Source organism: Phycodurus eques, chromosome 5 (genome assembly GCF_024500275.1).
Source record: "Phycodurus eques isolate BA_2022a chromosome 5, UOR_Pequ_1.1, whole genome shotgun sequence".
NCBI classification, from domain to species: Eukaryota; Metazoa; Chordata; class Actinopteri; order Syngnathiformes; family Syngnathidae; genus Phycodurus; species Phycodurus eques.
Window position 1 is genome coordinate 26,662,879 of NC_084529.1, and position 24,295 is coordinate 26,687,173.

Sequence of the window (24,295 nt, forward strand, 5' to 3'; positions counted from 1 at the left end):
TCACTGCTTTTGCAAAGTACTCCTTTCTGGTCATACGGAAAACATTTTCTCCCCTTGTGGGAATTACAGTCGTTAGTTGATTTTTTTTAAAGTAGTGGTTAGATTTTAGATTCTTTGTAAAAGTAAAATTAAATACAGTGCCCAAATCACTAAACTGGCAACCCTGACTGCTTTTGTAAATTAGGTCCTTTCTGTTAGCAGCCATGTTGTTAGTGGAAGCAGTGCACATCAGCAGAGACATGCTTTGAACTACGGAAATCGATTAAAAACAAAGCAAAACGTCCTGAAAAAATAAACTCTAATTCACCCAGCTAGACACATTTTCAACTGTTTGAAGGACTGATGTGATTTTGACCACAGGCTGTTCATTCTTAGCACAACCTGAAGGTCTTTGCCACTGACATGGTGGTGAGCCTCCAAGAGGAACATGCAAAGGCCCTCCAGGAGAAGACGAAAGCCGAAAAGGAGAACAGGAGGACCAAGAGGAAGGTGGACAATCAGGAGCAGAGACTTCGAGAGATGAAGGAGACCTGCACATGTTTGGAGGAAGTACGACTTTCCCATCCAGTTCTCACTTGTGTCTATCAGGAAACGTTGTTTTTTCCCCCCACATTTTAAAATGGTTCCCATGTGTCTTAATAACACATCTGTGTTATTAGGAATCCCACTGGTGTTCAAGGCAGGATGTATCACATTTTTACAAAAATAAAAAGTTTGTTATGTGAGGGTTAGGGTTGGGGTTTAGGATGGGTTAGGATTAGAGTGGGTTATGGTTAGTGGGATTCGTATTAACGCCGCCACACTTATGTCACATACTTCTTTTCCTGTCTGGAAACAGCAGGGCAAGTTCTACCCGGATATGGCAGCCAATCAGATTGGAGCGATGTGTGTCCTGCAGCCAGTATTACTGGAGCAAGGCATGTCCTGTGGGATTCCGAATAAAACGTCTGTGAGATGCTTTCCTCTGTATACCTCAAAGATGTAAAATTATAGCGCATGCCCTATTTATGGTCTTGCTGAACTTAGCCCGTTTTGAGGAGGCAGTCCTGTCTCATGACTGTTAACCCCGCCCCAGCCAATGGCAAGGACGTCTTCTGCAAGGATGACGCCTGTGGGTGGAGCTAGAGTGTTGCAACCAGGTTAGGTCTGGGTGTGGCTTGAAGGTGGTGGATCTTCACCCAGCATAGCTTCCAACTCATGGGCAATAAAAGGCTGTGAGGGTTATTATGTAAATTTGCAGAGCTTGGACATCCTGACAACCCATTTTCAGAAATAGGCAGATAAAACAAGATTTACTTGTTTCAGTTTACACTTTATGCGTAGACAGGTAATCCACACACAGACCCAACTATTTGTATACAAGCCATTAAAAGTAAATTTTCCATTATTACCCATAATAATCCTTTATATCATGGTAAAGAGTCCTGTCATTCCTTCCAATGCAGAAACTAAAGGAGAAGTCCGGCCATGAGGCAGATAGCCAGGCTGCCCTGAAGATGGCCCACAAGAGCGTCAAAGAGCTCCAAATTCGCCTGAGCAATAAAGAAGATGTGATCAAAAAGTACCTGAGCCAGCTGACTCAAGTTGGAAAGGTACAAGTGACACAAACGGTACCGTCTCTGTTGTTGTCTCTCTTTTCCTTTGGCTACCGGTTACTTCAAAGCACTATTTCTTACCCCAGGTTTCCAAGCATCAACCATCAACAAGTGTTGACGTGGGCGGGGATTCAAATTTGATCTATGTAGCCTTTTAAAAGGTCCTAAATTTTCTAGAGTTGACTTCCCTCAGCGTCTTTTCTGTGTTATACTCCATAGTCTCTACTTTATTGCAGTGCTCCATTTTTTACAAACTCCTCTCCACGAAAAATGTGTCCTCCACCCGTGGAGAACAATTTTCGTCACATCAAGAGGATCCTTGACACGCTAACATTATCTTAGCCTATTACAGTGTCTGAGCTGTGAACATATACCCCATTAAAAACACAGTGCAACTCAGCCTCTGGCTAGTGGACCTCATAGCTACTGAAACAATTTCGGCTGTTTCGCCAAACACGTTAACGAATTTGAAACGGTGTTCTAATGTTGTTGATGTCATCAGGATCAAGAAGAGTTGATAAAGACACACGCAGAGGAGATGAAGACGTTGTATCAGAAGTTGGACTCCAACAACAACATGGCCCTGGATCGTATCAGACGGCAGGCAGCGGTACAGATTGTCACTTTTTGAAAATTAATATTGGCAGTGGTGGAAACCAAGACTCGATGCAAATAGCAATAATTTGTGGGTAGGAGATGCTCTACTAAAATGTTGATAGTTGCCTACATTAATAATCTAAACTGTATACTATGATGCCCAAACAGTTTAATGCAATTTAAAACTCATTTTAAAATGATACATTTTTAAAAAAATGGCTTACAGATTATTTGATTTTGAAAAAAATACAGAAGTGCGAGGATGCTTGTGTGTATGTTGCTGCTTTACAACTCGTAAAAATAGAAATGACTACTTTTATATTAGCCATTTTCTTCCTTTTCTGACTGACTGATTTTTACATATATATATATATATATATATATATGTATAGCAAAGAACTCTTTTGCCAATAGTGATCCAGACCGTTCTTGCATCATCTCGAGAAATTTATCACCCTCCTTCGACGGCATTAACCCAGCAAGAAGCCTCGCCTGTGCGTCAAACCTTTACTAGAAACTTCCATCCTGCTGCTATTTGCTACCAAGAAATCTGATTGCACCACGAGTAAACAAACCCATACACACAGTATCATTTGACCAAGGCAGAGCGATTGAGAAAACAGGGTGAATGACTTGAATCAGGATTGTAGTCTTCTCTTTGCGATAATTTGAATTTTTTTAAAGTGCAGTGAATTTTTTAAAGTGCAGCCAAGCTAATTTTCATGTTTTGTTTCTAAATACATAAAATATGTTTGAAGGTAAGTCCTCAAAACAGGTGTAAAGACTGAGGAAAATATAGTACTGAATTGTTGAGATATGGCTTAGAACTCTTTTTCACCTTCTAAATGTTCTTGATTTTGTGAGCGGGGCTAAAAGGGGCTGGGGCGTATACCCCACTATATAAAAACCAAGCACCCTTATTCCATGTAGTGGCCACTCGGTGGAATTGCACGTCCTTGTTCATAAATAACTTCACCCAGTTCTATCAGTGTAGCGTGCAATTGGCCATGAAACTATGCCCACAACTTGAAGTGTAATGTGTAGTGTAATGGGTTTTGTGTTATTTGGGCAACGTTGCATGTTGTGTTACAAGGCATCGGTAAAACGGACGAGATCCGCCGCCCCGCGGCCCATTGCCAGCAGTTAGAGAAGCCGTTGGAGGTCCAGCACAATAGCGTTAGTGCCGTTAGCCTAGAAGGAGGGAAACATTTATCCAGGACGACCGAAGAGCGTCGCGCGGCTTTGGCCGTTTATGGAGCACCACAGAAGCGCGCTGTCCGCTGAATTGGAAAGGAGGGAAAATTGTCCTGACGGCGCGGTTTATGGTCATTATGCCGGATCAGAGGCTGCTTCTCTGCAGCCCGTGAAAGCGTGTGATATCTCAGTCGCTGGAAAGGAGCCGTGAGAGAAGGAAGGTGGTACGTGTATTTGATTGACAGGAGAGGCAGGATTTTGAGAGCTCTCGGCGACACGCCCACAAGTTGAAAGAATGTCTCAATTATTGACCGTTTTGAAGCCTGATTTCACGTACTTTGCCATTTTTAAAATTCATTCATTGTCAGGTTTGTTAACAAGACTCTTCTCTGTGAGGTGTCAAATTTACAAGACATTCTTTCTCCTGTTTGGTTGCACTTTAAGTGTCTCCATGAATGGCAGATGTTACATGAGGTAAATTACTTACACGGGAGATGGAATCCTGGCCGTAATTTACATTTTACTTTTCTGTTGCTCGGGTTAATGGTATAGACATGCTCTTTTGATAAAGAAATTGATAGAATGCTGTCGTCTGCTAGTAGGCTAGCCATTGTGTGTTTTGCTAAATTACCCCAAGACAACCCAAGTAAACAGTTTATGCATACCTATGAGAGAATGTTTTCCACAAACCTTATGATGGAGGTTTGGTTCTCCTTGAGAAGTGGCTAATTGCATCTAAGGCAGTCTTGCAATGTTCTCTGTACTGGTACAACTTTGTATGAATTGCATTAGAAGGAAATAGACTAATTCCTAAACTTTTTGCAGTATATTTATTTCCCATTATGAAAAGGTATTTACTGACCCCCCCCAAAACAACTCCAATGAATATTCAATTCAAAAGCATTCAGTGTTCCTTGTTTTGGACCTTCCCGCAGGAAGCCATGAAGAACCCCAGCATGGCCACGTCGACATCCAAACATATGGACCGCGTTGCCGAGTTGGAGCAGATGGTGGCCGAACAGGACGTGTCGCTCGCATCTGTCAACAGGAAGCTACAGATGGCCGCCGCCGAGTCAGAGCGACACAAGGCGGCCTTGGAAACACAGGCCAAGAAACACGGCGATGAGATCTCCAGGTATTGTTCTTTTTAAACGCCCTTCTCTCAACTTGCTTCCAATGAGCTAAAATGGTATATTTGGCACAGGTTGAAAAGGTCTCATGCCGCGGAGTTGGAAGATGTGAGCTTTGATACCAAAGATCAGAGGAGCCAAATAGCAGATTTAAAGAAGGATATGGACTCCCTCCAGAATGAGCTCGAGAGCCAAAGGGAGGCCAATGTTGTGTCGCACAGCAACACCATGAAAAACATTGTGGAACGCCTCAAGCTGCAGCTAGTCCACAAAGAGAAACAGATCAAGGTAGTGATGTTTTTTTTTTAGATTACTTAGTATTAGTTTACACGGGTGTCAAACTCATTTTCATTCCGGGTCATAGTTTGGTTTCTCAGGAGGGGGTTACGGCTGGAAAAAATTAACTGAAGAACTGCAAGATTAAACAAACAAAATAAGACTTCAAAATCAAGGATGAACTTTGAGCCCAGTGCTGATTGCTGTGTTTTTCGTCACAATTATAGACGTTTAAAGAAAATTACACTTCAATTTTTTTTCATCTCAGTGAAGATTTCTTGGCAGGGCATTTGTTGACATAAACTTACAATTTTGCAGTGTTCTCAATTTTTTCAAGAGCTGTATATGAGCACCTCATTATTAGATTTGCACAACTGTATACGTAAAAAGTGAAGAAAGATAGTCATTTTGGTACAGATCTGATAAAATGAAAAGAATAGATCAATTTAGCAAGTAACATGAAGGAGACATTTAATTTTCTTTAGTGGGGTACAAAAAACAATGTGTTGGGAGCCGGCTCAGGCTCCAGGCTTTGAGTTTGGCCCTCCCCTCATGATGTTTCTTTCCTCAGGCTCTCAGCAAAGTTCTCATCGGAATGCGGACCCAGATGACGTCTGCCGCAGAACAACAAGTCTTGGTCAACACTGCACAGACTGAGGAGAAAATCAACATTCAGAAGTTGGTCGACAAGCACACAATAGACCTGAAAGTGAGCTCCAAGTGTCACCCAATAGTCATTGCTGACATTTAAAATGTCCGAGTGAATATTCTTATTGTATTCCTCAGTGCGTTGAATCGACCACAAACCAAAAATTCTGGTTGCGTCCAAATTATTACACGTTATGATTCAGTTGGCTTTGACACTGCCTGTCTTCCGCATACAATGCCGTCCTTTCTTCCATTCCAAGGAGACTCAATAATTCTGCCTCTATCAAATAACAAACAGAAAACGTGGCCTCAATTCGTCTTGAGGCAGCGGCCACAACCTTTAAGGTTACAGTGCAGACGCTTTTCTGCTTGCTCTGCTTGTTTTGCCTCTGTTTACATGTTTCCTGCTGAGAAACCTGTTTTTCTTCTTCCAAAGAAATTAGAAGCTGCGACTCCTGGATATTTTTAAACCTGTGGGATTGTAGTTTCTTTTGTAGATAGTCAGTTGTTGCCATATTCCAATATTTTTTGATAGTCCCTTACCATTCCGTGACCGTGGCCTGCTAATTAGCACAAGCCTGCTATTAGCAACGAGACCAGCAACAAGATGCCTCCCTTTTCCACTGAAGACTATCACAAACTGCTCCAGAAGATGGCGGTCCTGGAAACGAAACTCCACCATCTTGAAGCATATTTGGATGTGAATGGACAGTCGGGGAATGAAACCACTCTAGCAATGTCTCAAAATGGTGAACAGAAGCATGCTAACAGACACCCACTTAGCTCCACAAGGTGGACGGCTGTGGACTGTGGAAACGGTAATGGATCATCCAGCTGTTCTCCCTGGAATTTACTGGGAGCAAAGCCAAAACATATGGAACATCTAAAACGGAGGACAGAACAGCAGCAGATTACCGAGGAATCCGCTGGCCTGGCTTGCGTGCATCTTCAACCCAGAGAAATCAGCCGTGGACAGTCGCTACAGCAAAGGGCAAGAAAAGAGGACGCAAGTCAATGTAAAACATTGACATCAGACTTACAAATAGGTTTGAGCCACTTTTACAAGACCCTGCCCAAGAATGCTCACCCCCCACCACCACTGAAAGGTATGTAACTAAATCATACAAGAAGAAAAAAAGGCACCCCAAACGTTAATAGTTGGTGATGTAGCTGTCAAGGATGTGAAACATTTTTGCAGGGAGAAGAACACCAAAGTACTGTGTTTTACCAATGATATGGTGTCTGATATCTCTAAAAAAATATATTGGAGGTCACTAATGCAGTGTTTAGATGCTGAGGTTTTCATAAGTGGACCTCTCCCAATGGTATGATTTGGAGATGAAGGTTTCAGTAGGCTCAGTCAATTAAATAAGTGGCTCAAAGAAGTGTGTACTGCGCTATCCGTGAGCTTCATTGACAATTTCTGCATTTTTTGGGAACACAGACATCTTTACAAGGCAGACGGTTTCTGTCTCAATGGACAAGGGGCTAAGTTATTGGCTGCCAACATTTTTTACTGTGTACGTCAGTCAGCGGCCCAAAAGGAAAACATTGGCCTCGTTGACGCGGCTGAAGGACAAAAAGCGCAGGAGTCTCCAGTTATGCACAAATCGTCGGATGAACAAAAGATAAGGTAAAGCACATTGAGCTAACTTGTGTATGAAATATGCCATATAAATAAATTAGCTTTGCTTAACGAATTTCCACCCAACGCATCCCAAAAGAGTGATACCATTCATGGTTTGAGGATAAATATATGGGTTTCCACACCAAAAACCCAGGCTAGTGCTGTCCTAACATGTTTTTTTGCGTGAACTGATTAAGTCTGCTCAGATAAGAGGCAAAATGTCTTACTCGACAATCAGAACAGTCCAGTTGCGATCGATTTAGTGCCCTGAGCATGTAGTATTTGTGTGTTGAATGTGTGCCTTTAAGGGCGTGGCTTAGCGAGTGCCACCAGGAGCAGTTGGCTGATTAGTCCGCATGTTACTTGGTCTGTGTTGTGGCCGAGCACCAGCCCCTTGCGAGTGTTCTTATTTTGTATTTGTCTGTTTGACTATTTATCCCGTTCAATAAACAGCTCGAAGTGCACTTTGGCTCTCTTTGCTCTCATGCAAAGCCATTACACAAAATAAAAAAAAATCAACCGAGCGACAGCTTGTAGCTCGAAAAAGTCGTAAGGTAAAGGTACCACTTCTTTTCCAATCGTCTCTCACGCAGGCTCAGGTGCAGGAGTTGAGCGACCAACTGGAAGTGGCAAATGATTCGTCTCGAAAGGGCGAGAACAAACTGAAGGCTCAGGTGGACAACCTGAACAAGAAGCTGAAGAGGAGCCTTAGCAGTCAGAAGGCGCTCCGCACTCAATTGGAGGGGAAAGAACAAGAGTTCCACGAGTTGGAGAAGCAAATCAAGAGCCGGAGTGACCCCGCTCAGGTTGTTAAAGGAGTGTGGAAAAACACAACGGGATACTTGGGTGTGGCTGGACCTTTTGGGGAACCTCACACATCACTAAGACCGATTTGATACATATCTATTCTGTTTTCATTGACAACCATACAAAACATTTACCATATATATATAGAGCTCCTACGATAACATTCACGCCTATAAAAGATGTTACAATTCACTCCAGTTATGATTCCATTCACTCCAGTTGAGTTGCGATATGATTCACTCTAATTCCTAAAGCGATACCTGTCACTAAGGCTACAGCACACTCTAATTACGATACGACGCGATTCACTCGAATTATGATATTGGTGCGATATAATTCACTCCAAATGCAATGCGGTTTAATGTGGCACTCCAATTACGATAACATATAATTCCTTCAAATTGTGACTCCATACGATTCTTTCCAATTGCGGTACGAATCACTCCATCCACAAAGCGATACAAGCCACTCTATGTAAAATACAATTGACTCCAATTATGATGTGATATGATTCACTGCAATTATGATACGATTCCCAACAATTATAATGTGATACGATTAATTCCAATTATATTACTCTTTCAAATCACAGTGCCATACAAGTCGCTGTGTTTATCATACAATTAATTTCAATTACAATACAATACTCCAGTTGTTATTAAATATGATTTACTTTATTACTATTATGATACAAGTTACTCCATTTACAATACGATTAATTCCAATTACAGTACAATACGTGACTTATTAAATATGATTTACTGTATTACTATTATGATACAAGTTACTCCATTTACAATACGATTAATTCCAATTACAGTACAATACGTGACACTCCTACTCTTTTCTCTAACTACAATGCAATAGGATTCAATCTAATTATGATGCGATACACTTTTTTAATGACAGTGAATTGTATGCCCAGATGTAGTTATTCCTAACACTGTTCTTAATCTTACTGAGACAATTTGCACATTTCTTTGCTTCCAACTTTGTGGGGCTCATCAAGCTGACTCAGGGCTTGTATCTATTCATTTAAATGCTTTCATTGGACAGAGCAAAGAGAAAGTAGTGCAATGGGAGGAGGCTAAGAAGTGGCGAGCCAGGTTGGACAAGGTCAAGAACGTTCTGAAGGACAAGGAACAACAAAACTACTTCCTGTCGAGGCAACTCAATTCTATAAAAGACCTCTATGCCAAGTCAGTGTTTCAACTATTTGACCAGATAAGTCTTTTCGTTCAACCTGTCAGTGTTGACTGTGTTGGCGCAGGCTGGAGCGAGAGAAGAACACAACGCAGAAGAAGACCAAAGCTAGGGGATTGACGGCAGATCCGGTCGTAGAGAAGGAGACTCAGTTGATCACTGCAAAGTACGTATTAGTCCTAGCAACAATAAACCCATCCATCTTGTTCTCAATTCATTAGAATTACTCGTTGGTTTGAGACAGCTGACTTGGGGTGAGAGGCAGGATACACCCTGGACTGGTTGCCAGTCAATTACAGGGACACATAGTTAAACGAGCATTCACATTTACAGCTAGAGTGCATCTGGAAAGTATTCAAACCATTTTACTTTTTCCACATTTTGTTATGTTACAGCCTCATCCCAAAATGGAATAAAGAAAAATTTTCCCTCAAAATTCCACACACAACATCCCATAATGACAACATGAAAAAAAGCATTTTTTTTTCAATACTTTGTTAATGCACCTGTGGCAGTAATTACAGCATCAAGGCTGTTTGCATTTGATGCCATAAGCTTGGCACACCTATCTTTGGGCAGTTTGGCCTATTCCTCTGTGCAGCACCTCTCAAGCTCCATCAGGTTGGATGGGGAGCATCGGTGCAAAGCTGTTTTCAGATCTCTCCAGAGATGTTCGATCGAATTTAAGTCTGGGCTCTGGCTGGGCTACTCAAGGACTTTCACAGAGTGGTCCTGAAGCCACTCCTTCATTGTCTTGGCTGTGTGCTTAGGGATGTTGTCCTGTCGGAAGGTAAAAGTTCGCCCCAGTCTGAGGTCCTGAGCACTCTGGAGCAGGTTTTTGTCCACCTGTGGGACCTTATATAGATGAGTGTGTGCCTTTCCAAATCTTGTCCACTCAACTGAATTTACCACACGTGGACTTCAATTAAGCTGCAACCTCTCAAGGATGATCAGTGGAAACATGAAGCACCTGAGCTCAATTTTGAGCTTCGTGGCAAAGGCTGTGAACACTTACGTGCATGCGATCTTACTTTATTTTTAATAAATTTGCAAAAAAGAAAATCACCTCATTATGGGGTTTTGTGTTTAGAATTTTGAAGAAAAAAATTAATTTATTCCATTTTGGAGTGAATCTGTAACATAAAATGTGAAAAAAAAATGAAGCACTGTGAATATTTTCCAGATGCACTATATAGACAATTTAGAGGTTTTAATTAACCTAAAATGCATGTTTTTGGAAGCTGGAGGACCCAGAGAACCCCCACACAAGCACGGGGAGAACATGAAAACTCCAGACCAGGAAGCTGAACTGAGTTTTCAACCCATAATTTTCAAACTGTGGGGCAGGCTTGCTGACCTCTAGTTGTCTGTGCTGCCCGCCACAAAACGTGTCTCATTAAAAACCATGAAAAATTCTTTTTTTTTTTTAAATCCCACATTTATCCAAACATGAATTAATGCAATCCTTTATGTGAGGCCTGTTGCACACCTTCTGTGGTTCCTTCTCAAGGTTTTTTTCTTTTCTCCCCAAATGGGGTTTTGAGCGTTTCCTTGCCTAATTGAGGGGTTTAGATCAGGGGACATTGTCAATATTTGTCAACTGTGGGCCTGTGAAGCCCTTTGAGACTCTTTTTTTGATTATGGGCTATACAAATAGACTTGACTTGACGTGACTAGAAAGCAAAGCGTGAATAATCTGTTTCTGAAATGCAAGGGTGAATTCAGTAAATGGGGCAATCAATCATTTAAATCACCAACTGTAATTTTGTCGCAATGGTCAGCTTCAGTTGCGTTCGGCCACATTTGCTCTGTGTGTAGCAGGCCTTAGGATTTCATTTTGGACTACAGTGAACACCTGCCTATTTGCGGTTAGTTATGCACAAATATATATTTTTTTTCTGTTAGACATATCCTTGTTCGATAAAAAAAAACCCTCACGAATCCGCATTTTTTTTGCTGGGTCTCGCTTACGCTTAAACCCAGACACGTTTTTTGTTTTTGTGTTTGTGTGAAAGCTCGGGTGCATTTTGATGACATCGTTGGTCACTTGATGTGCCTAGAGGGTTTTGAGAACATACTTAGTAGTATATATATGTTTTGTTATTTTAATATACACAATTATATATAAAAAAAACATTTTGGGGCGGTTGTCAATTACGCGCTGTTTTTTGCCAGGTCCCATTCGCAGGGTTTACTGGAGTGACTTTCAATTTGTAATTTATATATTTGTCCACAAGTTGGTGCAACTTTTTCACATTTAAAGCATGCAGCAAATTTCACACATACTAGATTCTGCAAGGGTGCCTCACTGCTACTGAAATGATAACTATTGAAATATGCATATTTGAAGTTGTGCATATCTCTCAGGCTACTACTACTAAAATCTTGTGTTTTGGGGTAACCTTGCAGGCAACACCAAACTGGGAATGGCGAGGTCACCGAGATGTTGAGCCAATCCCTGGAGGAAAGACTCCGATCCTTAGAAAACCACATGTCCAGCAAGTCTCAGAAAGCATCACTTGTGAGTTGTTTTTTTGTTTCGTGTGGATCAAGTATTGGCGCATTTGGATGTTGCGTCTGCTTCAGGTACCAAAGAAAGACGGTGAGACTCCTTCACAAAGCGACGGGGACCTCCAGACGGAAAACCTCAAGCTGGTTTCAGACAATCTGGAGCTGCCCCTCCACCTCGCGCAGGCTAACATAGACCTGCCAAGATTGAAGGTAGACATCACGGCACTCAAAAAATTAACAATTACAATAAAAAACATATAAATACGCTACAGTTTTCCTCAATGACATAAAATCAGCAGTTAGCTATGCACACTTAGCTTGCGCTAGCTAATTATTTTGACGATTTGATTATGTTTCGTGATTCAATCCAATTGTAATGTGATACGATTCACTCTAATTAGGATGCAGTAGGAGTCACTGTAATTGTGATGTGACTTGATTCATTCCAATTACAATGCAATAAAATTTTCTCCAGTTACGATTCGAATAAGCCAAAACAAAATGTGATAAAATTCCCTCCAGTTCTGATTTGATAAACTCCAGTTATGAAGCAATACAATTCACACCAATTACGATGCCTTATGGTCACTGCAATTATGACGTGATATGATTTACTGCAGTTACATTCATTCATTCAGTACAAGTCATTGTAATTATGATAGTTTACTGCAATTATGAATGGATATAAGTCACTCTTTCTACGGTATGATTCACTCCAATTACAGTGCGATAAAATCCAGTTATGATGTGACATTATTCACTTCGATGATGACTTGAAAAAGATACTCTAATTACGATACGACTCACTACAATTTTTATGTTATACGAGTCATTAATTACAATACAACAGGGATGGGCAAGTGGCGGGCACACTTAGAGTGACCCCTCAATTAATTTTGGGATTATTTATTTATTTATTTATTTTTTTAGCGCTAATCAGAATAATGCAGCCCTATGGGTGGCACAAGTCAGTCCAAACAGTAGGCCGGTCCCAAGCCCGGATAAATGCAGAGGGTTGCGTCAGGAAGGGCATCCGGCTTAAAACTTTGCCAAACAAATATGAGCTTTCCTCCAAAGAATTCCATACCGGATCGGTTGTGGCCCGGGTTAACAACGCCCGTCACCGGTGCCGTCAACCTGCAGGGCGCCGTTGGAAATTCAGCTACTGTGGGTCGAAGTCAAAGAAGAAGAAGAGGTGGAAAGCGGGTTCTTCGGCAGAAAGAGAAGAGGAAAGCACAGAGCCTAGAACTGAATGTGGGGACTTTGAATGTTGGGACTATGACAGGAAAATCTCCGGAATTGGTTGACATGATGATTAGGAGAAAGGTTGATATATTGTGTGTCCAGGAGACCAGGTGGAAAGGCAGTAAGGCTAGAAGTTAAGGGGCAGGGTTTAAATTACTTTACCATGGTGTGGATGGGAAGAGAAATGGAGTCAGGGTTATTTTAAAAGAAGAGTTGGCTAAGAATGTCTTGGAGGTGAAAAGAGTATCAGATCGAGTGATGAGGCTGAAACTTGAAATTGAGGGTGTTATGTGTAATGTGATTAGTGGCTATGCCCCACAGGTAGGATGTGACGTAGAGGTGAAAGAGAAATCCTGGAAGGAGCTAGACGAAGTAGTTCTGAGCATCCCAGACAGAGAGTCGTGATTGGTGCAGATTGTAATGGACATGTTGGTGAAGGAAATAGGGCTGATGAAGAAGTGATGGGTAAGTAAGGCATCAGGGAAAGGAACTTTGAGGGACAGATGGTGGTAGACGTTGCAAAAAGGATCCAAATGGCTGTAGTGAACACTTTCTTCCAGAAGAGGCAGGAACATAGGGTGACCTACAAGAGCGGAGGTAGAAGCACGCAGGTGGATAACATTTTGTGCAGACGATGTAATCTGAAGGAGGTTACCGACTGTAAGGTAGTGGTAGGGGAGAGTGTGGTTAGACAGCATAGGATGGTGGTGTGTAACATGACTCTGGTGGTGGGGAGGAAGATTAGGAAGACAAAGGCAGAGCAAAGAACCATGTGGTGGAAGCTGAGACAGGACGAGTGTTGTGCAGCTTTTCGGGAAGAGGTGAGACAGGCTCTCGGTGGACGGGAGGAGCTTACAGAAGACTGGACCACTGCAGCCAAGGTGATCAGAGAGGCAGGCAGGAGAGTACTTGGTGTATCTTCTGGCAGGAAAGGAGGGAAGGAGACTTGGTGGTGGAACCTCACAGTACAGGAAATCATACAAGGAAAAAGGTTAGCTAAGAAGAAGTGGGACACTGAGAGGACCGAGGAGAGGGGAAAGGAATAGATTGTGATGCGACACAGGTCAAAGGTAGAGGTGGCAAAGGCCAAACAAGAGGCATATGATGACATGTATGGCAGGTTGGACACTAAAGAAAGAGAAAACGATCTATACAGGCTGGCCAGACAGAGGGATAGAGATGGGAAGGATGTGCAGCAGGTTAGATTTGATTATCCTTTGATTAAGGATAGAGATGGAAATATGTTGACTGGTGCCAGCAGTGTGCTCGCTAGATGGAAAGAATACTTCGAGGAGTTGATGAATGAGGAAAATGAGAGAGAAGGGAGAGTAGAAGAGGAAAGTGTGGTGGACCAGCAAGTGGCAATGATTAGTAAGGGGGAAGTTAGAAAGGCATTAAAGAGGATGAAAAAGGGAAAGGCAGTGGGTCCTGATGACATTCCTGTGGAGGTATGGAAGCATCTGGAGAGGTGGCTGTGGAGTTTTTGACCAGCTTGTTCAATTGAATTCTAGTGCGTGAGAAGATGGGTGGCACGTTGATCGACTGGTTAGAGCGTCAGCCTCACAGTTCTGAGGACCGGGGGTTCAATTCCCGGCCCCGCCTGTGTGGAGTTTGCATGTTCTCCTCGTGCCTGCGTGGGTTTTCTCCGGGCACTCCGGTTTCCTCCCACATCCCAAAAACATGCATGAATTGGAGACTCTAAATTGCCCGTAGGTGTGAATGTGAGTGCGAATGGTTGTTTGTTTGTATGTGCCCTGCGATTGGCTGGCAACCAGTTCAGGGTGTACCCTGCCTCCTGCCCGATGATAGCTGGGATAGGCTCCAGCACGCCCGCGACCCTAGTGAGGAGAAGCGGCTCAGAAAATGGATGGATGGATGGATGGATGGATGAGAAGATGCCTGAGGAATGGAGGAAAAGTGTACTAGTGCCCACTTTTAAGAACAAAGGTGATGTGCAGAGCTGTGGGAACTATAGAGGAATAAAGTTGATGAGCCACACAATGAAGTTATGGGAAAGAGTAGTGGAGGCTAGACTCAGGACAGAAGTGAGTATTTGCGAGCAACAGTATGGTTTCATGCCTAGAAAGAGTACCACAGATGCATTATTTGCCTTGACGATGTTGATGGAAAAGTACAGAGAAGGTCAGAAGGAGCTTTATTGTGTCTTTGTTGATCTCGAGAAAGCCTATGACAGAGTACCCAGAGAGGAACTGTGGTACTGCATGCGGAAGTCTGGAGTGGCAGAGAAGTATGTTAGAATAATACAGGACATGAATTTAAGGTGGACGTGGGACTGCATCAGGGATCAGCCCTGAGCCCCTTCCTTTTTGCAGTGGTGATGGATAGGCTGACAGATGAGGTTAGACTGGAATCCCCGTGGACCATGATGTCTGCAGATGACATTGTGATCTGCAGTGAAAGCAGGGAGCAGGTGGAGAAAGATGGAGGGATACACTGGAAAGAGGAGGAATGAAGATTAGCCGAAGTAAGACAGAATATATGTGCATGAATGAGAGGGGAGGTGGGGGAAGAGTGAGGCTACAGGGAGAAGAGATAGCAAGGGTGGAGGACTTTAAATACTTGGGGTCAACCGTCCAGCGCAATGGTGAGTGTGGTCAGGAAGTGAAGAAACGGGTCCAAGCAGGTTGGAACGGGTGGAGGAAGGTGTCAGGTGTGTTATGTGACAGAAGAGTCTCTGCTAGGATGAAGGGCAAAGTTTATAAAACAGTGGTGAGGCCAGCCATGATGTGCGGATTAGAGACAGTGGCACTGAAGAGACAACAGGAAGCACAGTTGGAGGTGGCGGAAATGAAGATGTTGAGGTTCGCTCTCGGAGTGACCAGGTTGGATAAAATTAGAAATGAGCTCATCAGAGGGACAGCCAAGGTTCGATGTTTTGCAGACAAAGTTAGAGAGAGCAGACTTAGATGGTTTGGACACGTCCAGAGAAGAAATAGTGAGTATATTGGTAGAAGGATGATGAGGATGGAGCTGCCAGGCAAGAGAGCTAGAGAAAGACCAAAGAGAAGGTTGATGGATGTCGTGAGGGAAGACATGTAGGCAGTTGGTGTTAGAGAGGAGGATGCAGGAGATAGGCTTACATGGAATAGGATGACGCGCTGTGGCGACCCCTAATGGGACAAGCCCAAAGGAAAAGAAGAAGAATCAGAATCATCTTTATTGGCCAAATATGTCCAAAAAACACACAAGGAATTTGTCTCCGGTAGTTGGAGGCGCTCTAGTACGACAACAGACAGTCAATTGACAGAGAGCACTTTTGAGACATAAAGACATTGAGAAAACGCTAGATCTTCTCCATCAGAGGAGAAGAGTGGTGATGCCTTGATGAAAATCAGCCGGAAGAGAGAATCATGATGAAATGGCGAAAAGTTGCGGCAAGAGAAAACCCGACCATGAAAATCGCAGTCCCATGTGGCCGCCCCCTGTTAGCACTGACAGAAAATTGTGGGCCCCGTCATCATTTAAGTTGCCCATCCCTGCTATATGATTCACTCCAATTGCAATGTAATTCAATTCAATTACGATGCGGTCTGATTCACACTCTAGTTACGATGTGATACTGTTCACTCCAATTATTATGCAATACAAGTCACTCTAATCGCGAGGCGATACGATTCTCTCGAAATATAATGCAATAGACAACTGTAATGTGATTTGATTCACTCAAATTATGATGTTAACTACAATTACAGTTTGATAAGTCACTCTCATTACGGTACGAGTCACTACAGTTACATGCAATATGATTCAATACGAGTCATTCAAATATAAATGTGATAAAAGTCACTCCAATCAGTGTTGTACAATTTACTTATATTATGATTCAATTTGATTCACTCAATTACCATCCAATACGATCCACCACAATTACGATGCGATACGAATCACTAACATTACAATTGTCTTCAATTACGATCCAATTCACAACAATTACGATGCGATACAATACACTCTAATTGCAATGTGATGTGATTCACTCTAATTATGAAGCAATAAGAGTCGCTATGATGCAATATGTTTTATTCGAATCACGATGCAATAATTAGTCTTCACTCCCATTACAGTTTGATATGAGTCACTCTCATTACAGTGCGATTCATACAATTAGGATGAAATACGATTCAATATGTATCACAAGTCATTCTAATTTCATTGCAATAGCATTCGCTTCAATAATGATGTGATACAATTTACTATTTTTTTTTTTTTTTGGATACACTCCAGTTACAATGTTATTTGATTCACTCCAGTAACGACGCAATACGAGTCCCTCTAAATTGCGATATGATTTACTCCACTTTCGGTGCGATACAACTCACACTAGATTTGATCAAATTGTTCTTTTTTTTTTTTGGTTTTGGTTTTCTCAGGATAAAGTTGCAAATCTGGAGGAGATGTGCAGCGCACTGAAGAATGACAATGCTGGAAGTCTTTCTCATACATGCGAAGTATGTTGAATTAATTTTTTCTATTAGGGCAGAAGTATTTCAACAATGATTGAGTTGCGCTGTTGCCTTTTTACATCACCATAGTTGATTTGACATAAAACAATCATGTATAGTATATTTAGACACATAACTTTCTTTTGAGCTGCTCAAAATGGAGGTAAAGTGGCTGTCATTTCTTAATGGTCAATGCCATATTTTTCTGAAAGCTTTTAAAGAGGTTATTCTACACTTGAAATGCATGTTGAGTGGTTTACTGTATGTATATATAAATCCATTGTGGTAGAGTAGAAAGACAAAATGAAACTTTGTCTCCCGAAGTCTTAAACAAGGAATGTTTCACTGGATGCCGGCATGGTTACCAACTGGTTAACACATCCGCCTCACAGTTGTGGGGACCAGAGTTCAAATGCTGTCCCCGCCTGTGTGGAGTTTGCATGTTCTCCCGTGGCTGCGTGGGTTTTCTCCGGGCACTCCGCTTTCCTCCCACATCCCAAAAACATGCATGGTGGGTTGATTGGAGACTCTAAATTGCCCGTAGGTGTGATTGTGAGTGCGAATGGTTGTTTGTTTCGTGTGCCCTGCGATTGGCTGGCTACCGGTTCAGAGTGTACCCCGCTTCTCGCTCGAAGATAGCTGGGATAGGCTCTAAGATGCCCGCGACCGGTAAAGGAAATGGATGGACGGATGTTTCACTGGATTAAAATGTCTGCTGTGAGTGATGTGTGGATTTGTTACATTTTGAGGCTGACACATTGAACAACCCTGACAACGTGGGGACAGGAACAGATGTCACCAAGGAAGTCAGGTATGAAAATGAGACTCTCCTAGACAGAAGCATTTTTGATAAATGAAAAACTGCGATAAAGTATTCCTTAGCCCCTGTTCTCCTCTCTCGCTGAGACAATCGTATTTAACATCACTTAAAGAGATGAAAACAAAACGCTCTCACTTGCACTTTTCTCTAAATATGGGGCAACGTGTGCTTGCTTCAAGCACCACACCAGACAATGTTGTCTAATAAAGGTTTGCTAGCTTAATAGTAACATATAATGCAAAATGGCATATGGAAAGTAGCATTGATTTTAGTAACTATAACCTTCAAACAAATGCTTCTTTAACACACACAGAGCAGCAACACATCCAAACAGCGCATGCAATATAAACAAAATAATAGTCACAGGCATACAGTGGATATTAAAAGTCTACACACCCCTGTTCAAATGCCAGGTTTTTATGCTATAAAAAGAACAGACAAGGCTGGATCAGACAAATGTGGTCTCTCACAATGGCACTATGTCAGACTACTGCCAGGAAATCCTGTCATGTCGCGGTCAGAACAATGGCAACACTACACGGCAGATACTACAATATTACGGTATCTCGTCTTTTACGATCATTGGGCTAATCTTGTAAAATCACTAATTTTTTTTGCATAATTTTCCCACTTTGTTTAAGATCATCAAACAAATCGAAATATCAGAGAAAGATAACCCAAGTAAACATAAAATGCAGTTTTTAAGTGTTTATTTTATTTATTAATGCAAAAAGAAACTATTACTATTATACTTTAAAAAATAAAAATGAATAAAAATTGTTGACTTGCTGGTGTTTTTAGTTGTCCTGCAGCAAAATCACAAACTGATGGCCGAGCATTGTCCTACAAGATTTTCTGGTAAAGAGCAAAAGTCACAGTTCAATCACAGCAAGTCATCCAGTCATCCAAAGCAGCCCCAGACAACCACACTACCACCACCATGTTTGACTGTTGGTATGTTCTTTTTCTGAAATACTGTGTTACATTTACGCCAGATGTAAGGAGACACACACCTTCCCAACTTACAAAACCTTCATCTGTCAGTCCATAGAAAATTCTCCCAAAAGTCTATTAAATCATTCAGATGTTTTTTTTTTTTTTTGCTTTATGTTCCTTTTGGCCAGCAGTGGTTTTCGCCTTGGAACTCGGCCATGGATGCCGTTTTTGCCCACTCTCTTCCTTATTGTTGAGTCACACTGACCTTAACTGAAGTAAAGAGAGGCCTGCAGTTCTTTAGGTGTTGTCCTGGGTTCCTTTGTGACCTTCTGGATGAGTCGTCGCTGTGCTCTTGTGGTAATTTTTGTAGGCCAACGCCAGCCACTCCTGGGAAGGTTCACCGCTGTTCTATGCTTTCTCCATTTGGGGGTAATGGCTCTCACCATGGTTCACTTGGAATCCTTTTGGGTGATTTTATTTTGTCGAACAGGTTCTATTTAGGTCATTTCTCATTTGAATAGGTCTGGAGGTAATCAGACTTAGGTTTGGTCAGTGAAAATAAACCAAAAAACATGATTATCCACAGTTAACATACAGGGCCAGGTAGCTTTGAATAGTTTTTCCCCTTTAATAAAATCACCTTTTAAAAACAGCTTTTTATGTTTACTTAGATTGTCTTTGTCTGATATTTGCGTTTGTATGATGATCTTAAATATTAATGTGGGGAAACTATGCAAAAATATAAGAATTTGAGACTGGGGCGAATATTATTTCACAACACTGTATTACACTGAAGGTGTGCAAATTGCCTGTATCATTAAAAAAAAAGATGACTTAAAAATGGTGTCACCAGCAAACTGAAGAGAGACAGCGCAGAGCAGAAACAGGCGCCAGACGAGAACAGCGATGTAAATGGAGAGATACCTAAAAGCGACAAAGGTGACACTCCCGCACGCGTTTTACACTACAATTTTTTTTAAATACCTCTATAAACTCTCACGTTTTACTTAGATAACGAAGAGCCAAGAAGTCCCTTGCAGGTGGCTGAAGCTGAGGATAGCCACGTTTAAAGTGATGTCGAATTTCACTATTCCATAATGTCCCCATTGAAAAGTATTTTTAATTACCAATAGGATGATTGCAGAGGGAATTATCTCTAGTTTTGCCTGTAACGACTGTAAATGTGCTTTATTTGTAAGCATGATCAGTGGTCTGACAATTAAAGGGAAACAAATGAAAAAATAATATTAATGTTGCTTTGAGGTCATTTTAGTTTTTATTTGATCACATGTGAAGTTGGTTTATTTTATAGTACAGCTAACATATACAGGAGCCAGTATTTCGGCTCCTAGTGTATACCTGACAAAATTGCCTGGTTAAAAAGGGGAACAAAGTAATATCTGAATAGATTTTTGTAAAAATATATAGGCCTAGGTTTTTAGTGTATTTCATGTCAAAAAACAAACCCAAATATTCCACTCGATTGTGTTCATTTGTGATATAGAGTATGGGGCAAAAGTAGGCACCGGTATGCATTTAAAAAAAAAAAAATTTTCAATTGAGGAAGGGAAGAAGGACAGATGACTAACTACAAAACTTAACCAAGGCTAAAAACTATTTTTAATTGACTATTTTTAAACCCTTATCCTGCCTTAAACCTCTATTTTGAATCCCTAATCCTGTCTTGAAACATTAGTTTGAAACTCTAAACCCTAACACTTGCCGGGAAAACCAAATTTGAAACCTTAACCCTGGCTTAAACCCCTATTTTGAAACCCAAATCCTGCCTTGAGACCTTAGTTTGAAATATTCTGTGAAACCCAAACACTTGCCTTAAACCATAATTTGAGACCTTAATATTGTTTAAAACCTTAACTTGAAGCCATTAACTACAAACCCTAACCCTGGCTAGAGACCCAACTTTGAAATCGCAGCCCTGGCTTGAAACGTTAATTAGAAACCCCAATCCTGTCTTGTAAACCTACTCCGAAACCCTAAACCTGTTATGAAGTCCTAACACACAAATAAAAACTAATGCACTGCCCAAAAAACAAAAACTCAGCTCTATGGTAAAATGTTAACCTGTCCTACTAGTACTAGTGGAAAAGTGGTAGCTGTTAACAAGTAGACTCTTTTTTTAAATGTCACTAATAGACCTGGGAACGTCTTGAAGTTGTCCTATTAGTGAGGACAAAGAGCATATCAGTACCCGGACTTAATGCTGGGTATCGAGGATATCGAATAAATGCTCCAACAGGTAGCCACAATAACCAGTGTAATCTTTTATTAGTAAATACAAACAGTGCAGTACTACATGATAACTTTACATTTGTAAACAATTGTATACATATACTACATTTGAAGCTGCCCTTGTGAAAGTAACATTTATCTCTTACATACGTAAGACTTCAAACTGCTTTTGTTGATACTAAATATCATAGTCCTATTGACAATGAATAGCTCACATGACACTGATACTTCACCCTACCAAGGCACTGAAAGGTTTATTAGCTCAAGTAATATATAAGACAACAGGAAGTTATTAAAAGCCACAGAACCAATTTTGATCTGAGGCCCTGCTCTTTAGGCACGATCACACACTTTCCTCAGCTGCTCCTCCAGCACGACGTTCTTCTTCAACTCCAAGTTGTAGTTATACTTCAAGTCCTCGATCTCTTCAAAGAAAGCGGCGTCCACCTTGCCCAGTTCATCATTCAGCTGTTGCACTTGGACTTCCAGTTTGGTTTTCTCTGCCTCCGCTGACTTGAGGAGATCTTTCAACTTCCTGTAATCTTAAGTACGAGAAGAGAGGATTTAGTTTCTAGCATACATGCAAACTCAAAATAGGTCATTTCCATGAATCATATAGAGCCGATGAGTTTTGCCGGGGGGAGTAGGGGGGACGCCGTCGCTGACGCCATAGGCTGTTTCGTACTCCTTGAACGCTGGCAGCTAGATCCATTCCACACATCCACCATCAAGACACAGATGTAATTTCTGAATATTACTCCACGGTGGACTAATATGCTGCCTGAGTTCCGCCTGTGCGCTCAAAGTCACAGGAGTTGACGAGACTAGAAAAAAACTTAACGCCGCTTCTGCTGTTAATAAGTAACGGTACTTTTACTCCGGAGCGATGTTAGGGATTATGTCACAACACAGAATGAACACATTTATCAAAAAATTCAGAAATGACCAATAAAAACCGAAAAATATTGTACTTAATATTTTCCTGGAGGATGGATTTGGGATTAGCCTTTGAAGCTGGTAATAGTGAAAAATGAAGTTAAACAGACAATGATTTCAGTCAATTCTTTTCCAGAATGAAAGTGCTTAAAGAGGAGGATGCTATTCATGTGGCACATCTTGTGCAAGTGGAGATGAGCCTGGCTCAATTTGGAGGGCAAAACAAAAAAGCAAAGAAATGAGGCAAATTTAATTATAATCTTAAATTTGTACATAAGCGTAACTTGAGCGCTCTAAATAAATGTTTTTGTGGGTCAAGAAAATGTGTTTATTTTTTGCCTTATTGTACTCTTCAGAGTCTTCCAGATTGCTTAATTTATATTAAAATCCCCAAAAGATTTCTGCAGGGGATCGCCCCCCAGACCACCCTACAATGTTTTTTTTTTTGTCACCTCTTTCATGCCTTTGGTGTTTGCATATCTGTTCTAGTCAGAATGTGTGGAATATAGTGTGCGTGTGTGTGGCAGTGTTACCCGTGTCTTGTTTGGACATCCCGTCGTATTGCTCGCTGTACTCATCCAGTTTTTGTTTTAACTCAGAGTTCTCTTTCCTCAACTCGCTGTGGACAAATAATATAGATTAAAACAATAGTCCTACAATGCATTTGCTCCCTCATTGTAACCCCTGATGCATTTTTGGAATCATATGCAATAATGTAAGGGAAAAAATTAAATACAAATCCTTCGCATTGTATAAACGTATGCTGGTACCAAGGAGTTGTGGAAAATTGTGCTTTCATTCCAATATGGTATGTAATGTCTGTTTAAATGTATATATATAAGACGTTAAATTTTCACTGCTTACCCGAGAAGCATGACGCCCTTGTGGGCGCCGCCATATTGACATTGTTATCATATGAATGTCGTTGGATGTGGTTGGACGTTTGGTGGTGGTCGGGCCGGAGGCACAGAATGGCAGCCACGCTTCTGTCAGACTGCCCCAGGGCAGCTATGGCTACACAAGTAGCTTACAACCACTAAGGTGTGACTGTGGAGTTAATGTATGCATTTGGGAAGTGTTTTGAGCTGCTTGCAAAAGCGCTAAATAAGTGTAATGCATTATTGTTATTATATCTGTTGCTACTGCACGAGACGGCAGTAATGCTCACCCGTGAGTTTTTTATACTTCTCGACGAAAAGGGCTAGTTAGTCAGCAGCTTTTAAAAAGAAATGAATCACTTTTGCCAAAGGCGCAGGGAACCGGGAAGCAGCTGGGCAGTTCAATTTAAATTAATCGAATGTGAGATTGTGGAGGAAATCAAAGGAGAAAATCCTCCAAGAAAAAGCACATGCAAGAGCTTCAGGACGTGGGAGTGTTGTGAGTGTTCTCATTTTGTATCGTCCTGGTAAATAAAAGGCCCAAATGCGAGGGCACTGCAGTACTTTACTGCTCTATTTCTTTTTTTCACTTCATTCGAGCGGCACTGTATCTGAAGCCCGCTCGTAATGCAAATTTTGGACCACAACACAGAAAAAAAGACTTAAGTAACAGCTTGTAACTCAAAAACTCCAAACTCTGAACTCATCAGTCAAGTTGCCACTGTGTTATTGATGAAAACAAAAGGTCATAAAATGCATTTGTACAAATAAAGTTGTTGAGGTCAACTACCACTAACCTGAGTTAGGTTAGTGGTAGTTGACGCTCTAACCAGTCGGCCACCGTGCCGCCCATCAGGATTTAATGATTTCATAATTATACCAGGTTTCTATTTTTCTTTTCTTTTATATTTTTTTTGTGGATGACGCAGTGGCAACAAACTGTGACACAGCGTTCATTACTGTAGAGGGATGGACATACGCTCTATTCATACCTAATTTCCTTGGAGACATCTGCTTCTTTATGCGGACCCCCAGCAACGTTCAATTTGTCAGCCTGTAATAATGACAAAACGTTAACAACAAAGGATTTAGGTCCCTACAGTTTTCCCAGCAGATCAGGCAGGGTAAAATGCAGAATACAAGTTGGGTCCTGCTAGGCTAAAGCCAAATGCTGACCAA

At 41.4% G+C, this 24,295-nt stretch overlaps 2 protein-coding genes across 4 annotated transcripts in view; one reads left to right on the forward strand and one right to left on the reverse strand.

Moving 5' to 3' along the window:
- LOC133402320 (centrosomal protein of 290 kDa-like) overlaps window positions 1-24,295 on the forward strand; it is a 53,270-nt gene that overhangs the window by 17,139 nt on the left and 11,836 nt on the right. The window contains exons 19-33 of one of the 3 annotated variants that reach the window (XM_061675874.1): window positions 376-549; window positions 1,446-1,592; window positions 2,098-2,205; window positions 4,322-4,521; window positions 4,591-4,804; window positions 5,364-5,501; window positions 7,661-7,873; window positions 8,931-9,073; window positions 9,145-9,243; window positions 11,487-11,598; window positions 11,664-11,798; window positions 17,225-17,302; window positions 18,046-18,107; window positions 19,906-19,991; window positions 20,064-20,856. In XM_061675874.1, the coding sequence (XP_061531858.1) occupies window positions 376-549; window positions 1,446-1,592; window positions 2,098-2,205; window positions 4,322-4,521; window positions 4,591-4,804; window positions 5,364-5,501; window positions 7,661-7,873; window positions 8,931-9,073; window positions 9,145-9,243; window positions 11,487-11,598; window positions 11,664-11,798; window positions 17,225-17,302; window positions 18,046-18,107; window positions 19,906-19,991; window positions 20,064-20,122 (1,968 nt within the window). In that variant the 3' untranslated portion in view covers window positions 20,123-20,856. Of the gene's footprint in view, window positions 1-375; window positions 550-1,445; window positions 1,593-2,097; window positions 2,206-4,321; window positions 4,522-4,590; window positions 4,805-5,363; window positions 5,502-7,660; window positions 7,874-8,930; window positions 9,074-9,144; window positions 9,244-11,486; window positions 11,599-11,663; window positions 11,799-17,224; window positions 17,303-18,045; window positions 18,108-19,905; window positions 19,992-20,063; window positions 20,857-24,295 lie in introns of those variants that run through there. The other 2 variants (XM_061675875.1, XM_061675876.1) reach the window with 2 other exon arrangements.
- The window catches only part of LOC133402318 (centrosomal protein of 290 kDa-like), a 39,587-nt gene continuing 36,619 nt past the window's right edge, over window positions 21,328-24,295 (reverse strand). The window contains 3 exon segments of the mRNA XM_061675873.1: window positions 21,328-21,844; window positions 22,772-22,857; window positions 24,109-24,170. Coding sequence (XP_061531857.1) covers window positions 21,636-21,844; window positions 22,772-22,857; window positions 24,109-24,170 — 357 coding nt within the window. The 3' untranslated portion in view covers window positions 21,328-21,635.